General features: G+C 34.3%; 2 protein-coding genes across 3 annotated transcripts; one reads left to right on the forward strand and one right to left on the reverse strand.

The window, feature by feature from the left end:
* The first annotated feature begins 34 nt into the window (after positions 1–34).
* Positions 35–6594, forward strand: LOC120075809 (protein EMBRYONIC FLOWER 1-like). Of its 2 annotated transcripts, none has more exons than XM_039029483.2 (6): positions 35–270; positions 810–1002; positions 1543–1907; positions 2314–3725; positions 4448–6160; positions 6259–6594. In XM_039029483.2, exons 2-5 carry the CDS (start codon positions 848–850, stop codon positions 6098–6100), a joined length of 3585 nt encoding a protein of 1194 aa, XP_038885411.1. In that variant the 5' UTR covers positions 35–270; positions 810–847; the 3' UTR covers positions 6101–6160; positions 6259–6594. The 2 variants fall into 2 exon arrangements, with proteins under 2 accessions (XP_038885411.1, XP_038885412.1); XM_039029484.2 differs by having other exon boundaries at positions 74–270; positions 1676–1907.
* A 3379-nt stretch (positions 6595–9973) lies between these two features.
* Positions 9974–17824, reverse strand: LOC120075612 (uncharacterized). Its single transcript, XM_039029165.2, has 12 exons — positions 17459–17824; positions 16836–16963; positions 15802–15864; positions 14978–15099; positions 14649–14764; positions 13746–14550; positions 12790–13515; positions 11644–11865; positions 11469–11564; positions 11183–11377; positions 10964–11077; positions 9974–10551 (listed from the first exon to the last, which is right to left on the reverse strand). The coding sequence occupies exons 1-12, from the start codon at positions 17563–17565 to the stop codon at positions 10291–10293; spliced, it is 2955 nt and encodes a 984-aa protein (XP_038885093.1). The 5' UTR covers positions 17566–17824; the 3' UTR covers positions 9974–10290.
* Positions 17825–18036: the final 212 nt, after the last annotated feature.

Below are 18036 nucleotides of genomic sequence, written 5' to 3' on the forward strand. Positions count from 1 at the left end.
TACAGCAAAACCTTCTTCCCAACAAAAAAAAAACTATAATAAAATAAATACTAATAATCAATAAATAAATAAAATCCCCACCAACATTCTCTCTCTAAAATTCCAAAAAATTTTATCTTATTTTTATTTTTCTTCTCTCTCCTTCTCTCTATGATTTCTCATAGAGCTTCGAACTTGAATTCTTTTCATCGGCGACTGTCTAATTCCGCCGTACAGTTTCAACAATGCTCCGACCTAACGCCGAACGACGCCGTTTTCCGATAACTTTCAGTAACATCTTCTTCTTTTTCACTCTTAATTTTAATTTCCATCTGTTTCATTTTTATTTTTTTATTTTCATAGTTTCAGTTTCAGCTTGAGCTTAAATATTTAGGAATTTCAGCTCCGTTTCTACCGTCTATATGTTTTTATTATTTTTATTTTAATAAAAAATTAAATTCACTTATTATCGCGATATTTTATGTATTGTTTTGGATATTTCTCTTGGTAATTTCTGCTGATTTGTTAATTTGTTAAATGTTCTTAAATTTGTAATGTCATAAAACCCTGGTCCTATATTTAGTGTGTAAATTGTTAAATGACCGTTAAACCAAAAGAAATTAATAATTTATATGTGTGTATATATATTCTTAACACAAATGTTTCAAAATTAGGGTTTTCTTTCGTGCTACAGTATTAGAGACTGTTATTTTATGTGCCAAATCTGAGATTTAGGTCTTTTTTATTTTGTTTTTTTAATTTTTATTTACGGTATATGTTAATGTTTGTCACGATAATTAACTGATGGGTATGACTATATATATTTATAGGTAGTCTTACATTTCTTGAAGGGGGACATTGTGTATAAATGATGCATAGAATTAATGTGATGGAAGGGAATAATCATCATGATGGGACTCATTCCAAGCCTGCAAGAAAATTCATTCAGATTGACTCTATATATATTGATCTATTTAGCTCCAATCATAAATGTGATGACCAGTGTGAACTTTTCTCCATCCGGTAAGCGTCTTTACGACTTATGTTGAGAAGATTGAGATGTCTTGATTATTGAGTTATGTATGTTCAAGTTGGCTTGTTATTTGTAGTTGTTTCGCAAGCTCAATTGGGGTTACTTTTTCTTTTTCTTTTTTTCCCATTGTGAAGGAGGGAACTCGAACCTAGATGCGGGGTCTCGAAATGTTGTGAGAGAGGGGAAGTAGCAATAGCCAATAGATGTCTTTTTAAACTGACGACCTTTATACCTAAGTATAACTTAACTAGTTAAAGACATTTAAAATTTTGACCAAGAGATTAGAGATTTGAATTCTTAAATATGTATTGTTGAATGCCAAAAAAAAAAAAAATACTGTATGGTGACACTCAAGTCTGCTTTTACTACTCAACATAACTTGACTCCAAAGTGTTAATGCATCATATAATAAGGACCTTGACAACGAATATTTATCCAAGTTAAGTGTGCGGGTGTAGCTACCTATTTAGGGAAACTGGAAACACACAGCTTTTGTTTTCCTTATTATTGAATCTATATCCTTGTAACAGTGGTTATGTATCTGATATGCGCAAAAAAGATTGGAAGATATGTTGGCCGTTTTCTGATATTGAGAATGGCCATAAGTTGGATGATCCTATACTCTTGGTCCCGCCTGTATTTGATCCGAGTTTCAACCCGCAGCGAGGCAAAAGTCATTGGCAAGAGAGTTCTGACAAAGCTGCAGATAAAGGTTTCCACTTTGATAGCTGTCACAACCTTGGAAAAATTTCAAATTCTTCCCCAAAAGCTCCAAAACAAGATGTAATCAATGGAAGAACAATGGCTGATAATGCTTCTATTTCGGGTCGCCAACCCTCAAATTGTGATCAGAAGGAAAAGAAACTTGATGTTGCAGATAGAGATAACTGTACTGGTAGGTTTTTTCCTTTTCTTTTTCCCTTCTATTTTTATTTTTTTGGCATATCTTTGTTTTGTACACATCATATGAGACTGGAATTTTGGCTACTCCTGATATAATGATTCACAGTGTCTTATTCATTTGCACAATGTTGAGAATTTGTGGCTCTGTTGGGACTAACTAATGATTGTTTCATGGATTCAAAATGTATTTATTCTACTTTAGTAAGATTGTTTATCCCTTTGACAAGGGATCCCTTTGTCCCTAGTATATCATCTTTGCAAAGTCAATCGCAATCTATAGCTCCTCGATATATGCTGTGAAATGTGTCTTTTATGTTGCATTTGTACCTAATAGTACTTTTTCCTAATCAGGCATTTGTGTTTTTCCATAATCAGATTATTTTTGGTATCTGAAACAGTTGCTCTTATATCACAAAGTGAGCCAGGTTGTGCAAGTCATGGAGTTACTGAGATTGAGCCTGTTAGTGGAAAGCTCATTCCCAAAGCAACTGAGGAAAGCCCTGCAGCACTTCAGGATGGAAAACAAACTCATGCAGATCGTCTTAATGGACAATTAACCTTGGTATCAGAGAATGACAGTACGGTAGACGTACCCCGAGGACATTATACTGTTACATTTCAAGAAAATGGAGATGCGTCCATGGAATCAAACCAAAGCACGGATTCATTATCTGAAAGTGCTGAAACAGTTGGAAACAGTCCTCATCATTGTCATCTAGGAAAGTTACATCGTCGAAGAACCCCAAAGGTTCGTCTATTGACTGATTTGCTAGGAGACAATGGAAATATGATAGCTAAACATGTCGAAAGTTCTCCATCCGATGGGTCTCCTGAGGCATCTGTGCAGGCAGATGTGAGGTATGCTCCCAAATGTCAGGTAACTATAGAGGAAGATGTTTGGCATTCAGATCATAGACGGGAAAGAAGGTTGCCTCGGAATGGAAAGTGTAGGCATCAGGAGATTCCCTCTTCTTCCAGTGTGGATAAGAAAATTCAAACATGGAGGGGGCAGATAGAAAGCTCTGTTTCTAGTTTAGGAAATGAAAATGCTCATTCAGGAATAAAACAGACCATGAAAGGCCCTTGGAGCAGCTACAAAATGGATGGAAACAATAGTTTAAGAAGGAAAAAAAGTAAAAAGTTTCCAGTGGTTGATCCATACTCCGTGCCCTTAGTGCCATCTAAAGTTAAAGATCAATGTGAAGTTCAGGCAATAACCGAAAATAGAAGTGAGGTTGCTGTGGATAGTGCTGCTATCTTAGCATATCACAATGATTTTTCTAGCAGAACTCCACACTCAACATCATTGAATGCCATGGAATCTAAATCTGGCACATCTAAGAACCCAAATTCAAGCAAGGAGCCTGTGATTTTTGAAGGGCCCACTAATGTATTTGCATGGAACAATGGAATGCTTTGGAGGGGATCAGTTACACAGAAAGATGTGGAAACCATGAAAAGTAGGTCTGTAGCTAATCCTCTTCCAAGTTACAGAAACAATGAAAGAGAATTGCATCCTTCTCATAATAACTATTCAGAGCCACAAAGGGACCACAAAGGAATCCATCATCGAGGAGAAAACGAGCTGGCCACTTTTTTGCCTGAGCTAGAGGACACTTCCAAAGTAAGGATTAATATTGAAACGAGTAATCTTGGATATCCAAATCACCCTCATCAAGCTTCAGATGTATTTTATGGACAAGGAGTGCGTAGTGTGCTGAACAGTAAAATGGCCAACTTGAGAATGCCTCTTCCAAGACAAAATGCAGATCCTCACACAGATAATAGTTGGTCGCAGCTGCAGAATAAGGTATATTCTTCAATTTTTATGGTTTTTGCCGAAGGAAAGAAAAAGAAAAAGACTTCGCCATAAATTATAATGAACATGCATCAGATTTCTTTCATACAATCGTAAATATACTAAAGGTAATTGCATTATCAGTATTGGGAAATTCAACCTGTCTTGACTTTCTTTGATTTGGGAAATGTCTGCATAATTTGAACTATTTGAACTATTTGAACATATATCATATATGTGTGAAGTCTATAAAGCAAGTACATTTAACATGCAAAGTAGATCAGCTTTGGAAGCTGGATTTGGTGTCTGTTTGTATTAAATACATACCTGTTGATTTTGTAAAATAAACGTCATTATTGAATTAACTGTCATGAATTCTTATCCACGAAATGGCACAGCCATACCTCTAAGGAAGTGATAATCCAGTACTGGTCCTCGCCTCCTTAGCTCTCCCACACCTCCAAGAAAAGGAGAGAGTGAAAATATCTTTTCTCTGGAGTCAACAAGAAGTGAAGAACTCGATTTGTTTTCAACTTGTACAAGAAGAATCTCCATTCATTATTTTTATTGAGTTTGTGTTGGGTGTGCTATTTAATGAGCTGAGATTACTTTGAGCTGAACTATGAAACATTCCCCCATTTTTTTCTTTTTTTTTTTTTCATTTTGTGCGTATGCCCGTAGTCTATGATGAGTGCTTCACAGAATTCCAATTCTTCCTTGAAATTTATGAACAGGATTTATACAGAAGAGGCAATGGGAAAAGAACTATTGAAGCTCAGGAACCTTTGGCCCTAAATAAGAGACAGATTAACCAAAAAATGGACCAGGCATCTGATCATGGGACTTCCGACGACATCCCCATGGAAATCGTCGAACTAATGGCAAAGAATCAGTATGAAAGACGTCTTCCTGATGCCGAGAATAATAATAAACACGTTTCAGAAACAGGCAAATTCTCAAGGGCTGTTCAAGTGAATAATTACGGCGATGTATACAGAAATGGGAGAGAATTATTACAAAAGCCTGAAAATCTTCAACAAAATGCTCAGGCAAGGAATGGAGGAAAAGTTGTGGAAACCAGGAAACAGAAGTCAGCAGATTATTTCTCAAATATTAGGGAATCTCACTTTGATACAAACCATCCGCAGCAGAATCATATGCTCGGGTGTAATGGTTCAATTCATTCTCTAGTGGAGCCATCAAATGGTATTCAATATTCTTCCATTGGATCTAAAAGAAAAAGTTGTACTGAGATTAGAAAATGTAACGGAATTACAGTGGAAGGTCTCTACAACTCCAAAGTACAATCTTCTGAAGGATGCATGGATCATTTACCTGTTTCAGAACAGAATATAGAAGCAGCTTACGTATGGTCTTCTTCTTCTTTGATGCCAGATCATCTGTCCAATGGATATCAGAAATTTCCAGCTCATTCGACCAACAGCAGGAAAATCTCAAGTCCGAGATCATTTCAGATGGGAAACACAAATGCACAGAATCATCATATTCATCACCATACCAACCTAGAAAGGCATGGTAGGCATAACAACAATTCTGAAGCATACGGCCAGAGATTTGCAGAGAGTTCATTTTGTCACTGTCCTAATGTGGCTGAGCTTCACCATAATCCAGTTGGTTCATTGGAGTTGTACTCTAACGAAACCATATCGGCGATGCACTTGCTTAGCCTCATGGACGCCAGAATGCAATCTAATGCACCCATGACTGCAGGTGAGAAGCATAAGTCATCCAAGAAATCTCCTGTTCCTCGTCCTCGAAAAGCTAAAGAATTTTCCACAACGAACATTTGTTTCAATAAGACCATCCAGGACATAAACCAATTTTCATCTGCTTTCCATGACGAAGTTTGTATTTCAGCAACCAATGCATCTGCTAGTACATTCCAGAATATTAGAGGATTTGGAACCAATTCCAATTTTTCCGGCCAGGCTGTCTTTAGGCCTCAATATGGAGCAAAAATGAAATGCTCAGATCCATCTTCGTGGAGTAAAGACCAAACACTATCGAAGTCTCAGTTCAGAAGTGGTGATCTGCGCACTGATGATAGAGCATTTCCTGTTAATGGTATAGAGAAAGGTGTGGTAAATGCAACTAATTCCGAAGTGTTGTTGGTGCATCACATTGAAAGAAGCTCTGAGGAATGCAAATTGGTAGCTCATACTAGAACTCTGCAAAACAAGAAAAGCACTTCTGAGACTGAAATATGTAGTGTCAACAAAAATCCTGCTGACTTTAGCTTGCCTGAAGCAGGAAATATATACATGATTGGAGCTGAAGAATTCAATTTTGGAAGAACTCTTTTTTCTAAGAACAGATCTAGCTCTATTTGTTTCAATGATCGGTACAAACAGCAGAGGATCGTGTAGCATGATATCGAAAAACTACATGGACCGAATCGACACATAAATCTTGTGCAATTCCTTCTGGTATTGACTTGAAACCTTCTACTATTCTCGAACCACATGATTAACTTTATAAAGTAAGCCTCAAGCATTTGTCAAAGATACTCTCTTGTTTCTTTCAGAAAAATCCTTGATCATCACCCAAGGGCGCTATTCCTTAATCCAATATTTTGAAGGATCACATGGAATCGAAGCTGCATACAAAAAGTCGTGCTTAGCGCAAGAAAAGGTCGGTGTACAGATCTTAAAATTCTCAGTACTATGTATATGAAGCATTCATATTCCAAAGGTAATGCTGTAAATTGTTGTATTCCATATCATTATAGCGCCATGAACAATGCCATTGAAAGGCTTGCACCAACTTTTTGGTCTCTGCTAAATTATCAGCATTTAAGTGCTAGTATTTTGACAAACAAAACTCAAAAGAATTTACTAATAAGCTGGTTTCTATTGATGAATGGTTCAGTTTGTACTTGAATTTTAGGGCTTGGTCTATCTCAGCCCTCTCCTTGGCTTGATTGATAATGAAGAATGTTTGGACATTTACAGTTTTTCTAAAGATGAATAACAATGAAAAGCCAATTTCTGTCAATTTAACCATCCTTAGGAATAAGATAAAAGGTCTTTTCATGGGCTATGAGGGAAGACTGCTTGAAATTTTGGCTTTAAAAAGATTTTTTTTTCTAAATGAATTTTCAAAGTTTGAAATAAATGGTTTATTTCTGAATAGACTCTCAATCAAAGTTTAAAATCATAGATTCTCGAATCCAATAGTCAATTTAATTCAAATTGCTTCCACCACAAGTTTATGTCAAATTCAATATGAAATTTTAGCGACAAAAACCATAATTTTTTATGATTTTTTATGACCTTACTTGAATAGGATTTGTTCTATAGGTTGTACGACTGAGTCTTGGAATTTTAGGAGGCAAAAACCATAGTTTTTTTTTTTTTTAATTTTTCCCTTTCTATGTTATCTTCAAAAACTAAAATTGATCTAATTGGATGTCTAAAAACCAACAAATCAGATACAAAAATTCTCAGCATGAATATATATACATACGTGATACATCCATGTATTTATGTATGTATATATGTGGTAGCATTGCATGTATATATTATTATTCGATGGCAAATAATTGATGTTATACGTTCATTTTAGCTAATATTCGATCATTTCTTTTTAATTTTATTTTGTTAGTAATTTACAAAATTCATTAATTGTACCAAATTAACGAATACGAATCTTCACACAATTTAAATAAAGAAATAAGTTATCATTTCTTTTTTCCTAGAGCTTAAGGATCGCCCTCTTGTAATAAGTAAGATAAATGAACATTTGTGTGTGCATGCGTGTGTGCGTATGACTAGATATTGAAATCTTCATTCCAAGATATTAAATTAAAAATAAATGTAGTGCAAGCATATCAACACTAATGAATAAACATTTCGCTTATTTACCGGAGATTTGTAATGAGTAGTAAAAATATATACAAATCTGGCAACATATAAATCTTGCAAATATGATAAGATGTTTGAAATCAGATTTTCATTCTTTGTTACGGTGATTTTGCCTTCATTATTTTAGGTTTTAGTGAAGTACATAATACAAAATATTAGTTACCTAATATAAAGTGTACATACCTGATATATTTGTATTAGGTATATCATTAATATAATTCATATACTTAAATTGAAGTATATCATCAATATAACTTATATATCTAATATGAAATATATCAATCACATCAAATATATAAATTATATTGTTTAAAGTGGTTACATAATCAATCACCTCATGATATTAATGTAACTCGTTGAATGTTTTTTTTTTAAATACAATGGGGTGGAGGGATTTGAACCACGAATCTCTAGGTTCTCAGCACATACAGATGTCAGTTGAGCTAAACTCTTATTGACTCACTTGTTGAACGTTGAAAGTTTGATATTTTGAAGAGATTTTTCCCATTATTGCTCTATTTCATGCTTAATTAAAGAGTTTTGATGTGATTCGGTACATTAGTGTTGATATGATTGCACCATGTTTATTTTTAATTAAATATCTTGGGATGAAGATTTCAATATCTAGCTTTTGGGTTAGATGTATAATATATCAATTAGTTGTGTTAGCGGATGCGAAGAAATTTTTAAATGTTAGTTACACAATTAAATAATTACACACATGTATACATACAATAATAAAAAAAAAATAATAAAAAATTAGAGGAACTAGGATCCATTTAATAATGTTCCCGTTTCTTGTTTTCTGTTTTTGTTTTTTATTTTTTAAGGAACGAGTTTGCTTGATAACGTTTCCTGTTTCTTGTTTCCAAAACTGAAAGAACATTCCAAAAATATGAGAAATTTCAATAAAACAAGAAATATCTCCAAATTCATTTTTCCCCCTTCCTTCAACTTCAAACTATTAGCTATCATTGATGGCCTTCGTTAGCAAAAAGATGCAAGATCTCCCACATTATAGTGGAATCTGATTGTCTTCTAGCCGTGAACCTAATCAATAGAGTTTCTCTTCAATGAATGAAGGTGTTTGCTGGCTCTCTAAAATCTGGGATCTTGCGTTAGAGTTTAATCTTTGTTCCTTTTGCTTTGTAAAAAGATCTTCAAATGATTTAGCCGACTGTGTTGCAAAAAACACTAAATCCTGGCATTTGGATTGGGTCCTTTCCTGGTTGGCTGAGAGATTTGGCTTTTTTAGATTGTATTGATTTTGCCCTAGTGGCGTAAACAATGCTTCTATTTCTTCTTAAAAAAAGAGAGAACTTCAAACTAACAAAACTATACATTCTTAAAACTTTGTTAATGAAATCCATTTACTTTTATTTGAACTTTTTATTATGAGAAGTTAATATATTTTTTTATGAAACTTAACTAATTATAATCGAAAAATTAATATTAAAAGATCGTCTGGATTTTATTTGATAACACCCTTTGTCCTTTGATGGCTAAAGAATTTCATGTGGGGTTTATCTTTACAACGAAGGTGGAGGCTGGAGAGTGAATGGACCGAAAACGGTTTATTATTATTATTATTTTCAATTTTATTAAATGATTAGGATTACAAGTTTAATTACGAAATTTCAAGTATATCTCTATTTAATTAATTAATTTATTTTTATTTAGAAATATCTATCACGGCCATCCTCGGCAATTTTTAATCGGTCCTTTATTGATCTATTCATCTATTAGATTTGAAATTATTATTATTATTATTATTATTATTATTATTATTATTATTATTATTATTATCGATTTTTACCACTAAATTTTAGGAGTTATATTAAATAAAATTAAGGAAATCATATTAAATAAAATTAAGCAATGAACTAATAGTTGTATCAATTTAAACCTCAACTTTTATAAATATATTAACTTATAACCTTACATTATATCTATAATTTACCAATTAAACTCCTACACTTTCATAAATAATTTTCTTTGTAAATTGTTCCTGCATTTATTCTGACATCCATTTTGTTAAACCTGCATTTGAAGAAGTCTTGTAATAAAGAGCCTAAATTAGCTTATAAAAATTTATGAGTTTAGGCTCAAATTTTAAGTTTCACATTATATTAGTCAAAACACAAAATCTAAAAGATAGTGTAAATTAATATACTTATGAAAGTTATTAATTTAACTCTTAAAGTTTAGGAGTATAAATTTTAACCAAAAATCAAATAAACCAATTGATACACTTGTAAAAATTTAAGATTTAAATTAATATTAGGACTAATTCAAAGTTTAAATTGATACAATGGAATATATGCCAAAATTTAATTGACGTAAATTAAAACAAGTAAAGGCTTATATGGATCGAGATGAATTCCAAAAATTGAACTTTCATCACCTGAAACGGTCAGTCAAAATATGTTATTACAAAAGCAAACGTAAAATCGGAAGGTATGAAACTAGCAAGACACTGTTCACCTATGAGCGAAGCAATTAAAAGGTAAAAATCTAAGCAAAAATAATGATGATGAACTTTGGAAGGATGACTAAAGCTCGGCATGCCTAAAATAAGAGGTACATGGAGAATTTGTAAACTATCCTGAAATGAAAATTAGTTTCTTTGAGAGGGAAAGAGAGAAGGAGCAATCCAGGAATGTGTTAGGACTTGTAGTAAACAGAACTGGAGATCACTTCCACTTATCTTGTAGCTCTTTCCTCTCAGATAAAACCCATGTTGCAAAGATGGCTATCACAAGAGCAACAATAGTTATGAGAAGTAGCGCATAGCTGAAATCTTCAGTTAGCGAATCATATGTCCTTGAGGGTGTAATCCTGGTAAAGAAGAGATCAACTCCGTATGCAAATGCAAGAGTTGTCGACTCCAACTTGGCTGGTATAGTCACGATGCCTCGAAGACCTTCAACTTGAAGTGCATGTGTCACATAGGTCTGCACAAACACAACCGAGTTCAAAAATAATGGTGTCAGCTTAAATAAGAGAGGTATTACTCCAATGAAGTCCTCCAGTCCAAACACAAACTTTCTACAAACTATCATGACTAGTCCATATTGGCGTCAAAGGCAGAGACTTCCAACGATTTTGTGAATTCAATTATTTCTACTTTCAAGTTAAAACCCTAATATCCTAATGCCAGTTTACTGATTCTAACGGTAGTTTGTGAATTTAGCATTATCTCATCACTCTCAATAATTGAATTGGTAAGTATTTGGCATTCCCATGATTTCAAATCACATAAACTATTGCCAAAAGTTAGATCGCCAATTTATTTGTTGTTTCAATGATGAAAAGAAAAACCGCAAGAAACAAATTTTTGTAGGGAGGCAAATGTAAGACAAACACCTGAGGAATGATAGGCAAGGAATCAGTAAGAGGTATTACGCCTTCTTCTCTCTCAGCTTGCGAGGGGTTGATAGATCGTCGAGGATCCAAGTAACGTTTGTCAAGTGCCAAAATCTGCAACAACTCACATTTAACACAACCCGCAAATAGGTTTCCATAAGATAAAAATAATCCAAATGGGGAACAAAGACTAAGCAATTAAGTAATACAGAAGTCAACCTGATCGTTCATTGTACCAATCAGTAGCTGCTTTGATGTTATACCCTTAGATGTTGAGGTAACTGATATTGCTTTCACAGAATGAGTGAAAAAGTAGGATTGTGATTTAGCCAAAATTTCAGGTCGAGAATATGAAGAAATTGGTGAAGTCAGGTTATGCTTTCCAATAATAAGCTTCCAAACATCAATATTGTCCTGCAAGATAAATTGACTCGTGTAATGTTAGTGTACATGGAGTGAAAATCATGTAATATAGCATAAAGATCTGAATAACACATTCACATACCGCACGAGATTGATCATAAATTTCGACAACTGACATCTCGTATCTGTGCGCTTTAAGATTGAAGTAGTGATAGACAACCCAATTCTCACTAAATACCTACATAACATATAAATATATGAGAAAAATTGAATCGGTCCACGATGGAAGAAGCGCACGAATAGATTGGATAACTCACAGCATGGACTGGACCCGTTGAACCATGATGGGTCATTCTATGTAATATACGACCATTTACAATATCAATAAGATATACAACCAACCAGGAATCCTCGGGGGTTGTAGTTCCAATTTCACCACTGCTTTTTGGTGCAACAGTTGCCAAGAAGAGCAGATTTTTTGATATATATTTATACATCACATCTTGGTCTGCTACAACCTTTGCTTGCGTATGAACCACCTAGAACATAAAAATTACATAAACATTTGCTAAAAGGACTGAGAGGTATTTAAACACTTCAACAAACTCGCCACAATACATTATAGTGGATTTTCTCAATACAAGAGAACAAGCAACACACAAGATCAATTGTAGTAATGTCAATTAGATTGGTCGTTAAGTGAGTTTCATGAGTTCGGTTGTTTCCTTGTTAATAAAATTGCATTAAAATGAGGAACTCAGTAGAAAAATCATGAACTATTTATTAATCCCTTCTAGTTTAATCTTTTTATTGTCTACGTTTCTCGGGAACTCACTTTTGGAGGTTAAACTCCTAGAGTATGTTTATCCCACATAGTTTGTAAGTGGTGAATAATGAAATGACACATTGCCCAGTGAATGAATGTGATTAAAATGACAACTGGAAATTAGTCTTTCAATCAAACTAATTAATAAGCATATGCAGGAAAAAGAAACTTTTGTAACAAACCCAATAATTCATTGGTAGTATGTACATTTTGCAATATTCAAGAGGCTTGATTATAAAATTTTGTTTAGTTGATATCTAATTGAAAGTTTTAAGTGTGGGATTGTAGTAAAAACCCTAAAATCCTTTTGCAAGTTTCCCTAATAATAATAACTGTTAGGGTTGACATATTACAAATTCTCCATTGAAAAACCACAGAGGCAACAAGTAAATCTAATTTCACACATCGTTGAAATTTAGGAAACAAATAAAAGGGTGTCTAATACTAATTTATAATCCTCACTCTTTCCCCCATCAAAATCGATCCGTATAAGAAACTCAACCATTAATTTGAATGGAAAAACGCCACCCAAAGTAATTATAGAACTTTTTAAAACATATTAACAAAATGAATGTAAGGTAAATAGATCAAACAAAAAAAAAAGTCAAGACTAACCCACAAAAGTGAAGTATCTTACCTCATTCAATTTTCTTGTAGCAGTCGCAACGATTTTCTCTGAATCCGATGGAAGCATAATTAACCATACATCCTGGCTCTCAAAGCAGTAGTCGTCCACTACATCAACACAGTTTCTCTTTAATGCGTGCCCTTTAATGATGCCACTGTCAGCCACAACTGAATACCAGTATATGTTTGAAAATTCGGATTGCAGAATACCAATAGCTTCAGAAGTTTGTGGATACAAATGAGCACGACTCTCAGCATCTATTAAAATATGGAGGCGCTGTTCTGTTGAATCAGTAAATGGAAGTGGAATAACTTTTACAACTGAGTGAATCTGGCTCGATGAACTAATCTCCCTCCCCGTATAAGTGTCAACGAATGAAAGCAAACCTGGCCCATCCATACTTTGTCCACAACGACCTACAACAAGTATGGATGGATTCTCATCCAAGGCACGATGATGGGGGTCTTGCCATTGATAAATATTGAGCCATCTTGGAGCACAAGCTTCTGATTTATGGGAAGGTTGCAGTAATCGAGACCATACGACATGGCCGTCTCCAGAGTGCAAGGCAAAGAGTTTTCCTGATTTAGTTAGAACAATCAGCAGTTTCCGGAATCCATTGTGGTCCCTACTCATTTTGCTTTTGTCAGAACTCTTTAACCTCATATTTTGAATGGCTACCACATCCTCAGGGCTTGCAATCATTAAAGTTCCCTTGAGTTTCAGCAGATGTCCCTTTTAGAAACAAGGACAACTTGTCAGAGAGGAAAATATAAAGAGATACCACCATTTCGTTTTTAAACAACTAACCAGAGCAAGAAAAATAATAAAATATTCAAACTAGAGGCTACCAAGTAACAGTCACCAAATAGTCTGAGAATGTATATAATAATGATTTTAAACTTAGAAGTTAGAAAACATGATCACTTAAATTTAATTCATACAGTTTTGAAAGAGTTGCATACCTGTAGCCATTCAATGAGATTGTTCTCCACCTTTGCTATAGAAACACCTTTTTTTTCAACAGGCAGTTCAGATGTCACAACATTTACGATAGAGGCAAGGCCATCTTCCCTACTCCACACAATTTCACCTTGCTGTACTAACAACAGTGAATGGTCCTCCATAACAAAAAGAGCCCTGAAACCATAAGACCTATCCATCCGAATGTAGGAATTTAGAAAAACCTTCAGTACAGACCCTCTTTGGTTATCGATTACTATATTTTCCTCAATAAAATTACTACTCCAGTTATCAATAAGCTTGACAGTTAGATGCATATGATTTCCCTCATGATGAGCTAAAGCAGCTGCATGCTGGCTCTCTGAAACTAAGAGAGAATCACTTACAGTTGCTTGACCGGGAATTTTATCCACCACCTCCAACTCACCTTCACCTTTTACTCGAACTAATGTTAAAAGAGAATTAATTTTAACAGCAAGTAACCCTGAAAGCTTTGAAGGCACTATTTCCACTGACCCAGAAAATTCATCACCAAGATGCGCAATAGGCGACTTTAGAATCCTAATTTCACCGTTCTTAAGGTTTATTATAATTAGATTTGACCTAGCAGCATCCAAGGTCACAAGCACATCATCAGAAACTGATACTAATGCTCCAGAAAAGCCACCAGAAACTGTTGCCGTACGGTGCTTCAGCAACTCTCCACTCTTAACATTTATTTGAAACAGATCAAATTGGGTTGGACTTGAAAATCCCACAGCATAAATGATATCATTGTCGTGAAGGTGAATGTTTTGAATTTCTACACTGAAACAGTGATAAAATCAATAATGATATCAGTGGCACTATGATTTTCATTTTTCAAAATAATATAAAATCTAGCACCAACACCACATTTGAAATACCTGTCCTCTGTTAGGTCAATTCTCCAAATAACCTCACCGTCTAGGGAGGAAACAGCATGCAGACAACTTCTACTGGAAACTAGAATCACAGTCTCCTGGTTGGCTTTCAAACTTTTCTGCAAATTTTATGTCTTGAATTAATTAAATAGTTACTATAGAAAAAAGTGTAGAAGAAATTAATTTAGCACCAGTTGATCCACTAGAGATACTTGTATGAAAGGGAGCCAAATTCAGGAAATACAACATTTTGTTCAATAGGGAAGAGAATCAATGCATACCAACTAGAAGCAGCAAATAAAAAATCAAATCCTTAGGTGATATCCACTTACTGGAACCAACAGAAGTGACTTTGATGGATTGGTGCCCTGAAGAACAGACTCCCACACCATCTGACCATCAGGAAGGTTCCATGCTCTTAAAAAATTCCCCTCCGACGAAAGGGAAACAACATCTGAAATTATATCATTAAACGTTCAACAATTATACTAAAGCTAAAAGTTGCATTGTAATGCTTAATTGGTATTTCAACAGACATAAAGGAGCAAATGCAAGCTTAATTGGTATTTATTATTGACAACAGATAGAAAGAACTAAGTGTACCCCACATTTGTGCTATTGTTCAATAATGATGGATCAACCATCAAAGAGTAACATTCTTTTTACAAGAATAATCATGCTGTGACAAAGGGATTCCAAGTTTAATCCATTCACTCCACCTCGAGGAAGAATTTAGGTGAAACAGTATAAGAAAATTCATGCACTGCAGAGGACACTAGAATCAAGGGTAAGTATAGAGCCAGAGGACTAGACAGTAAGATTTAAGATCTACAAATGCAGGTCAGCTAAGAAATCATAAGATGACATGAAACAATCATTTTTATAGCGGGAAAAACAACTACAAAAATCTACACGGGCTGATTGTCACAAGCATGGAACACAGTAGCAGAATAACAATAATTTAAGCAGACAAATGAAAAATAAAAATAGAGGTAGCATGCAAAAGAATCAGCATGTTCACATACTTTTAATAAAAACTCCAAGAGGAATTTCCTTTGCACACAATAAGCAATTCAAATAAATGTTCATAATGGCAGAAAAAGTGCTCTGGAGAATTATTCTACAGATAAAATATATGTGTTTGTGACGGCATTACATTTTCCAAGAACGAACTCAATTCCATCAATGGAATCATTGGGGCCGAGGACATGTCTCCAAACTGCACAGATACAATTAGAAAGTAAGACTTCAAATAAAATTCAAATGAACTATTTTCAAATTAAAAGCCACCAACACCGCTATCAATATTCATTGATCATTTAGTATCAGAAGCATCATCGTACTCTTTCTACAACCTGGTCAGTACATGAATCATTTCAAATAATTGGATTATCCAAATCTTTGTAAGAAAAATGGAATTTCATTGTGTTAATTTTCGTTTATAACAGTTGTTGTTACAGGTAGGGGTAGGTTAATAAAACATAAAGGGTGTGTTTGGGATAAGGATTATCCTAAAGGCTAAAACTATAATAACCACATCTTACTATAGTAAATACTATTTTGTATTCCCAAATTAGTTAAAGTCAACACTAATTCAAAATCCTCATTTGTTATGGTTTTTACTATTTTACCTTCATCATTTTTTTATTATTTGCTACAGTGTTTACTATTTTCTTCTCAAACTAAAATAGTTTACATCCCAAACACATACTATTATAATCCAAACTAAAATAATCTACACCTCAAACACAAACTATTATAACTCAACTATCATAACCTAGGACTATAATAACTAATTCCTTGCCCCAAACACCTCCAAACTGTTCACACGTAAAAACTTGCCTTCTTGACTTGGAAGTTACATAATTGGTTCCCATCCTCCCAAATACTATGGGCTATAACAGGAGCATCGATTGATAGAATCAGAATGATTGCCTTTGCTCATTATCTGGAAGGATTAAACAGTTCCACCACCCCCGTCCCCCCCCCAGGAAACAAAACAATTTCGATTCAACTTCCAAAGTCATCTTGTTATTGGTTAACTCCGTAAGGAAAAAAAATGCTAAAGGAATGCTGAGCTCACAAATCTCGCCATGCCAAAGATCAAGTGATGCAATTACATTCTCTTTAAATTCATTTTGTTATTGGTTAACCCAGTAAAAAAAAATGTTAAAGGAATGTTGAGCTCACAAATCTCGCCATGCCGAAGATCAAGTGATGCAATTACATTCTCTTCTGTGGATACTACTACACGCTTTCGCCCTGATTTTGAAGAATGGAACAAAGCATGCTTCGCCTTCCCCAAGTACTGCTGACGCCTGCAATCGACGGATGAGCTCTTTATCTTTAACAAATTGAATGGATTACCAGTTAAAAGCTATTAAAATTCAACTAAAAGTTAAAGGGAAACTAGTTTCTTGATAATACGAAATTGATGAAAGACATTCCAAGTTCATCACGTGCAGTATTAAAGTCAAAATAGAATCAATGAGGCACAAACTAGATTTACAACATAAACCCGGTCTCCCTTAGTTTTCTATTTTTGACATACTGATGGAAAATTTAGAAGAGAAGTATAAATAAATAAGTGAATCCAAACGAGGAGCCTGCTCGAATGAATTCAAAGAAACCCAATTACTCTGCATATGCATACACACAAATCTATAAAGAAACAAATAAATAAACTATTCTAGCAGCTCAAGCATGAGGTATATCTAAATGGATGAGTAATTCTCTAATCTAATCGTTTCCACAAATTCCTCTAGGCAACCAAGAACAGCTGAGGAAGGAGAGCTCAAGAGAGGGCAACTCACCAATCCATGAGTCCAACCTGATCTTCGTAAAGCGAAAATCCATAGTTGGCGAATGAGGCAAATAATGTAAGGAGAAGAAGAAGAGAAACCTTGATCGCCAAAACCATGGCGACTTCAACTCTGCCCTTCTCGCAGTGAGTGACAGAGAGAGATCTGGGAATAACGAGGAGCTCGCTCGAACGACGATTCTAATAATCTGTTTTAGATATATTTAAGCCGGCACTAGACTTATATAAGGAGATTTCTTTTTCTTTTTCCAATTTTATTTTTCGAAAAACTTATTTGATAATAAGTTTGTTTTAGTTCATAAGGTTGTAGTTTTAATTCTTAAAAAAAAAAAAGAGGAAACAAAAAAGTTGTAGATTCAAATCTTTAATGGTGTACCACTCTTTATCTAATAGACATCTATTTTGCAATTGTATTAGTGTCTATTGTCTGTTCAAGCAACTCCATTCACAAGGGCTTGAAATCTCTCTTTATCATAAATCGCACATTTAAGTTTTTATCTTACAAAATTAATATGTTTTTTGAAAATTCATAAAAATAAATTGGCGAGATCAACCACCAAAAATTAGTTA

Source organism: Benincasa hispida, chromosome 4 (assembly GCF_027475165.1).
Source record: "Benincasa hispida cultivar pf3 chromosome 4, pf3_genome.v1.1, whole genome shotgun sequence".
NCBI lineage: Eukaryota > Viridiplantae > Streptophyta > Magnoliopsida > Cucurbitales > Cucurbitaceae > Benincasa > Benincasa hispida.

Excerpts from the sequence above, each read along its gene's own strand:
- LOC120075809 (XM_039029483.2), top strand. The coding sequence starts at position 848 with ATGATGCATAGAATTAATGTGATGGAAGGGAATAATCATCATGATGGG. Across the intron at positions 1,003-1,542 it reads TGTGAACTTTTCTCCATCCG|TGGTTATGTATCTGATATGC; the intron begins GTAAGCGTCTTT and ends TCCTTGTAACAG. Across the intron at positions 1,908-2,313 it reads AGATAGAGATAACTGTACTG|TTGCTCTTATATCACAAAGT; the intron begins GTAGGTTTTTTC and ends TATCTGAAACAG.
- LOC120075612 (XM_039029165.2), bottom strand. The coding sequence starts at position 17,565 with ATGGTTTTGGCGATCAAGGTTTCTCTTCTTCTTCTCCTTACATTATTT. Across the intron at positions 14,765-14,977 it reads AGTCACTTCTGTTGGTTCCA|AAAAGTTTGAAAGCCAACCA; the intron begins GTAAGTGGATAT and ends TAAAATTTGCAG. Across the intron at positions 13,516-13,745 it reads ATCTCATTGAATGGCTACAG|GGACATCTGCTGAAACTCAA; the intron begins GTATGCAACTCT and ends TGTTTCTAAAAG.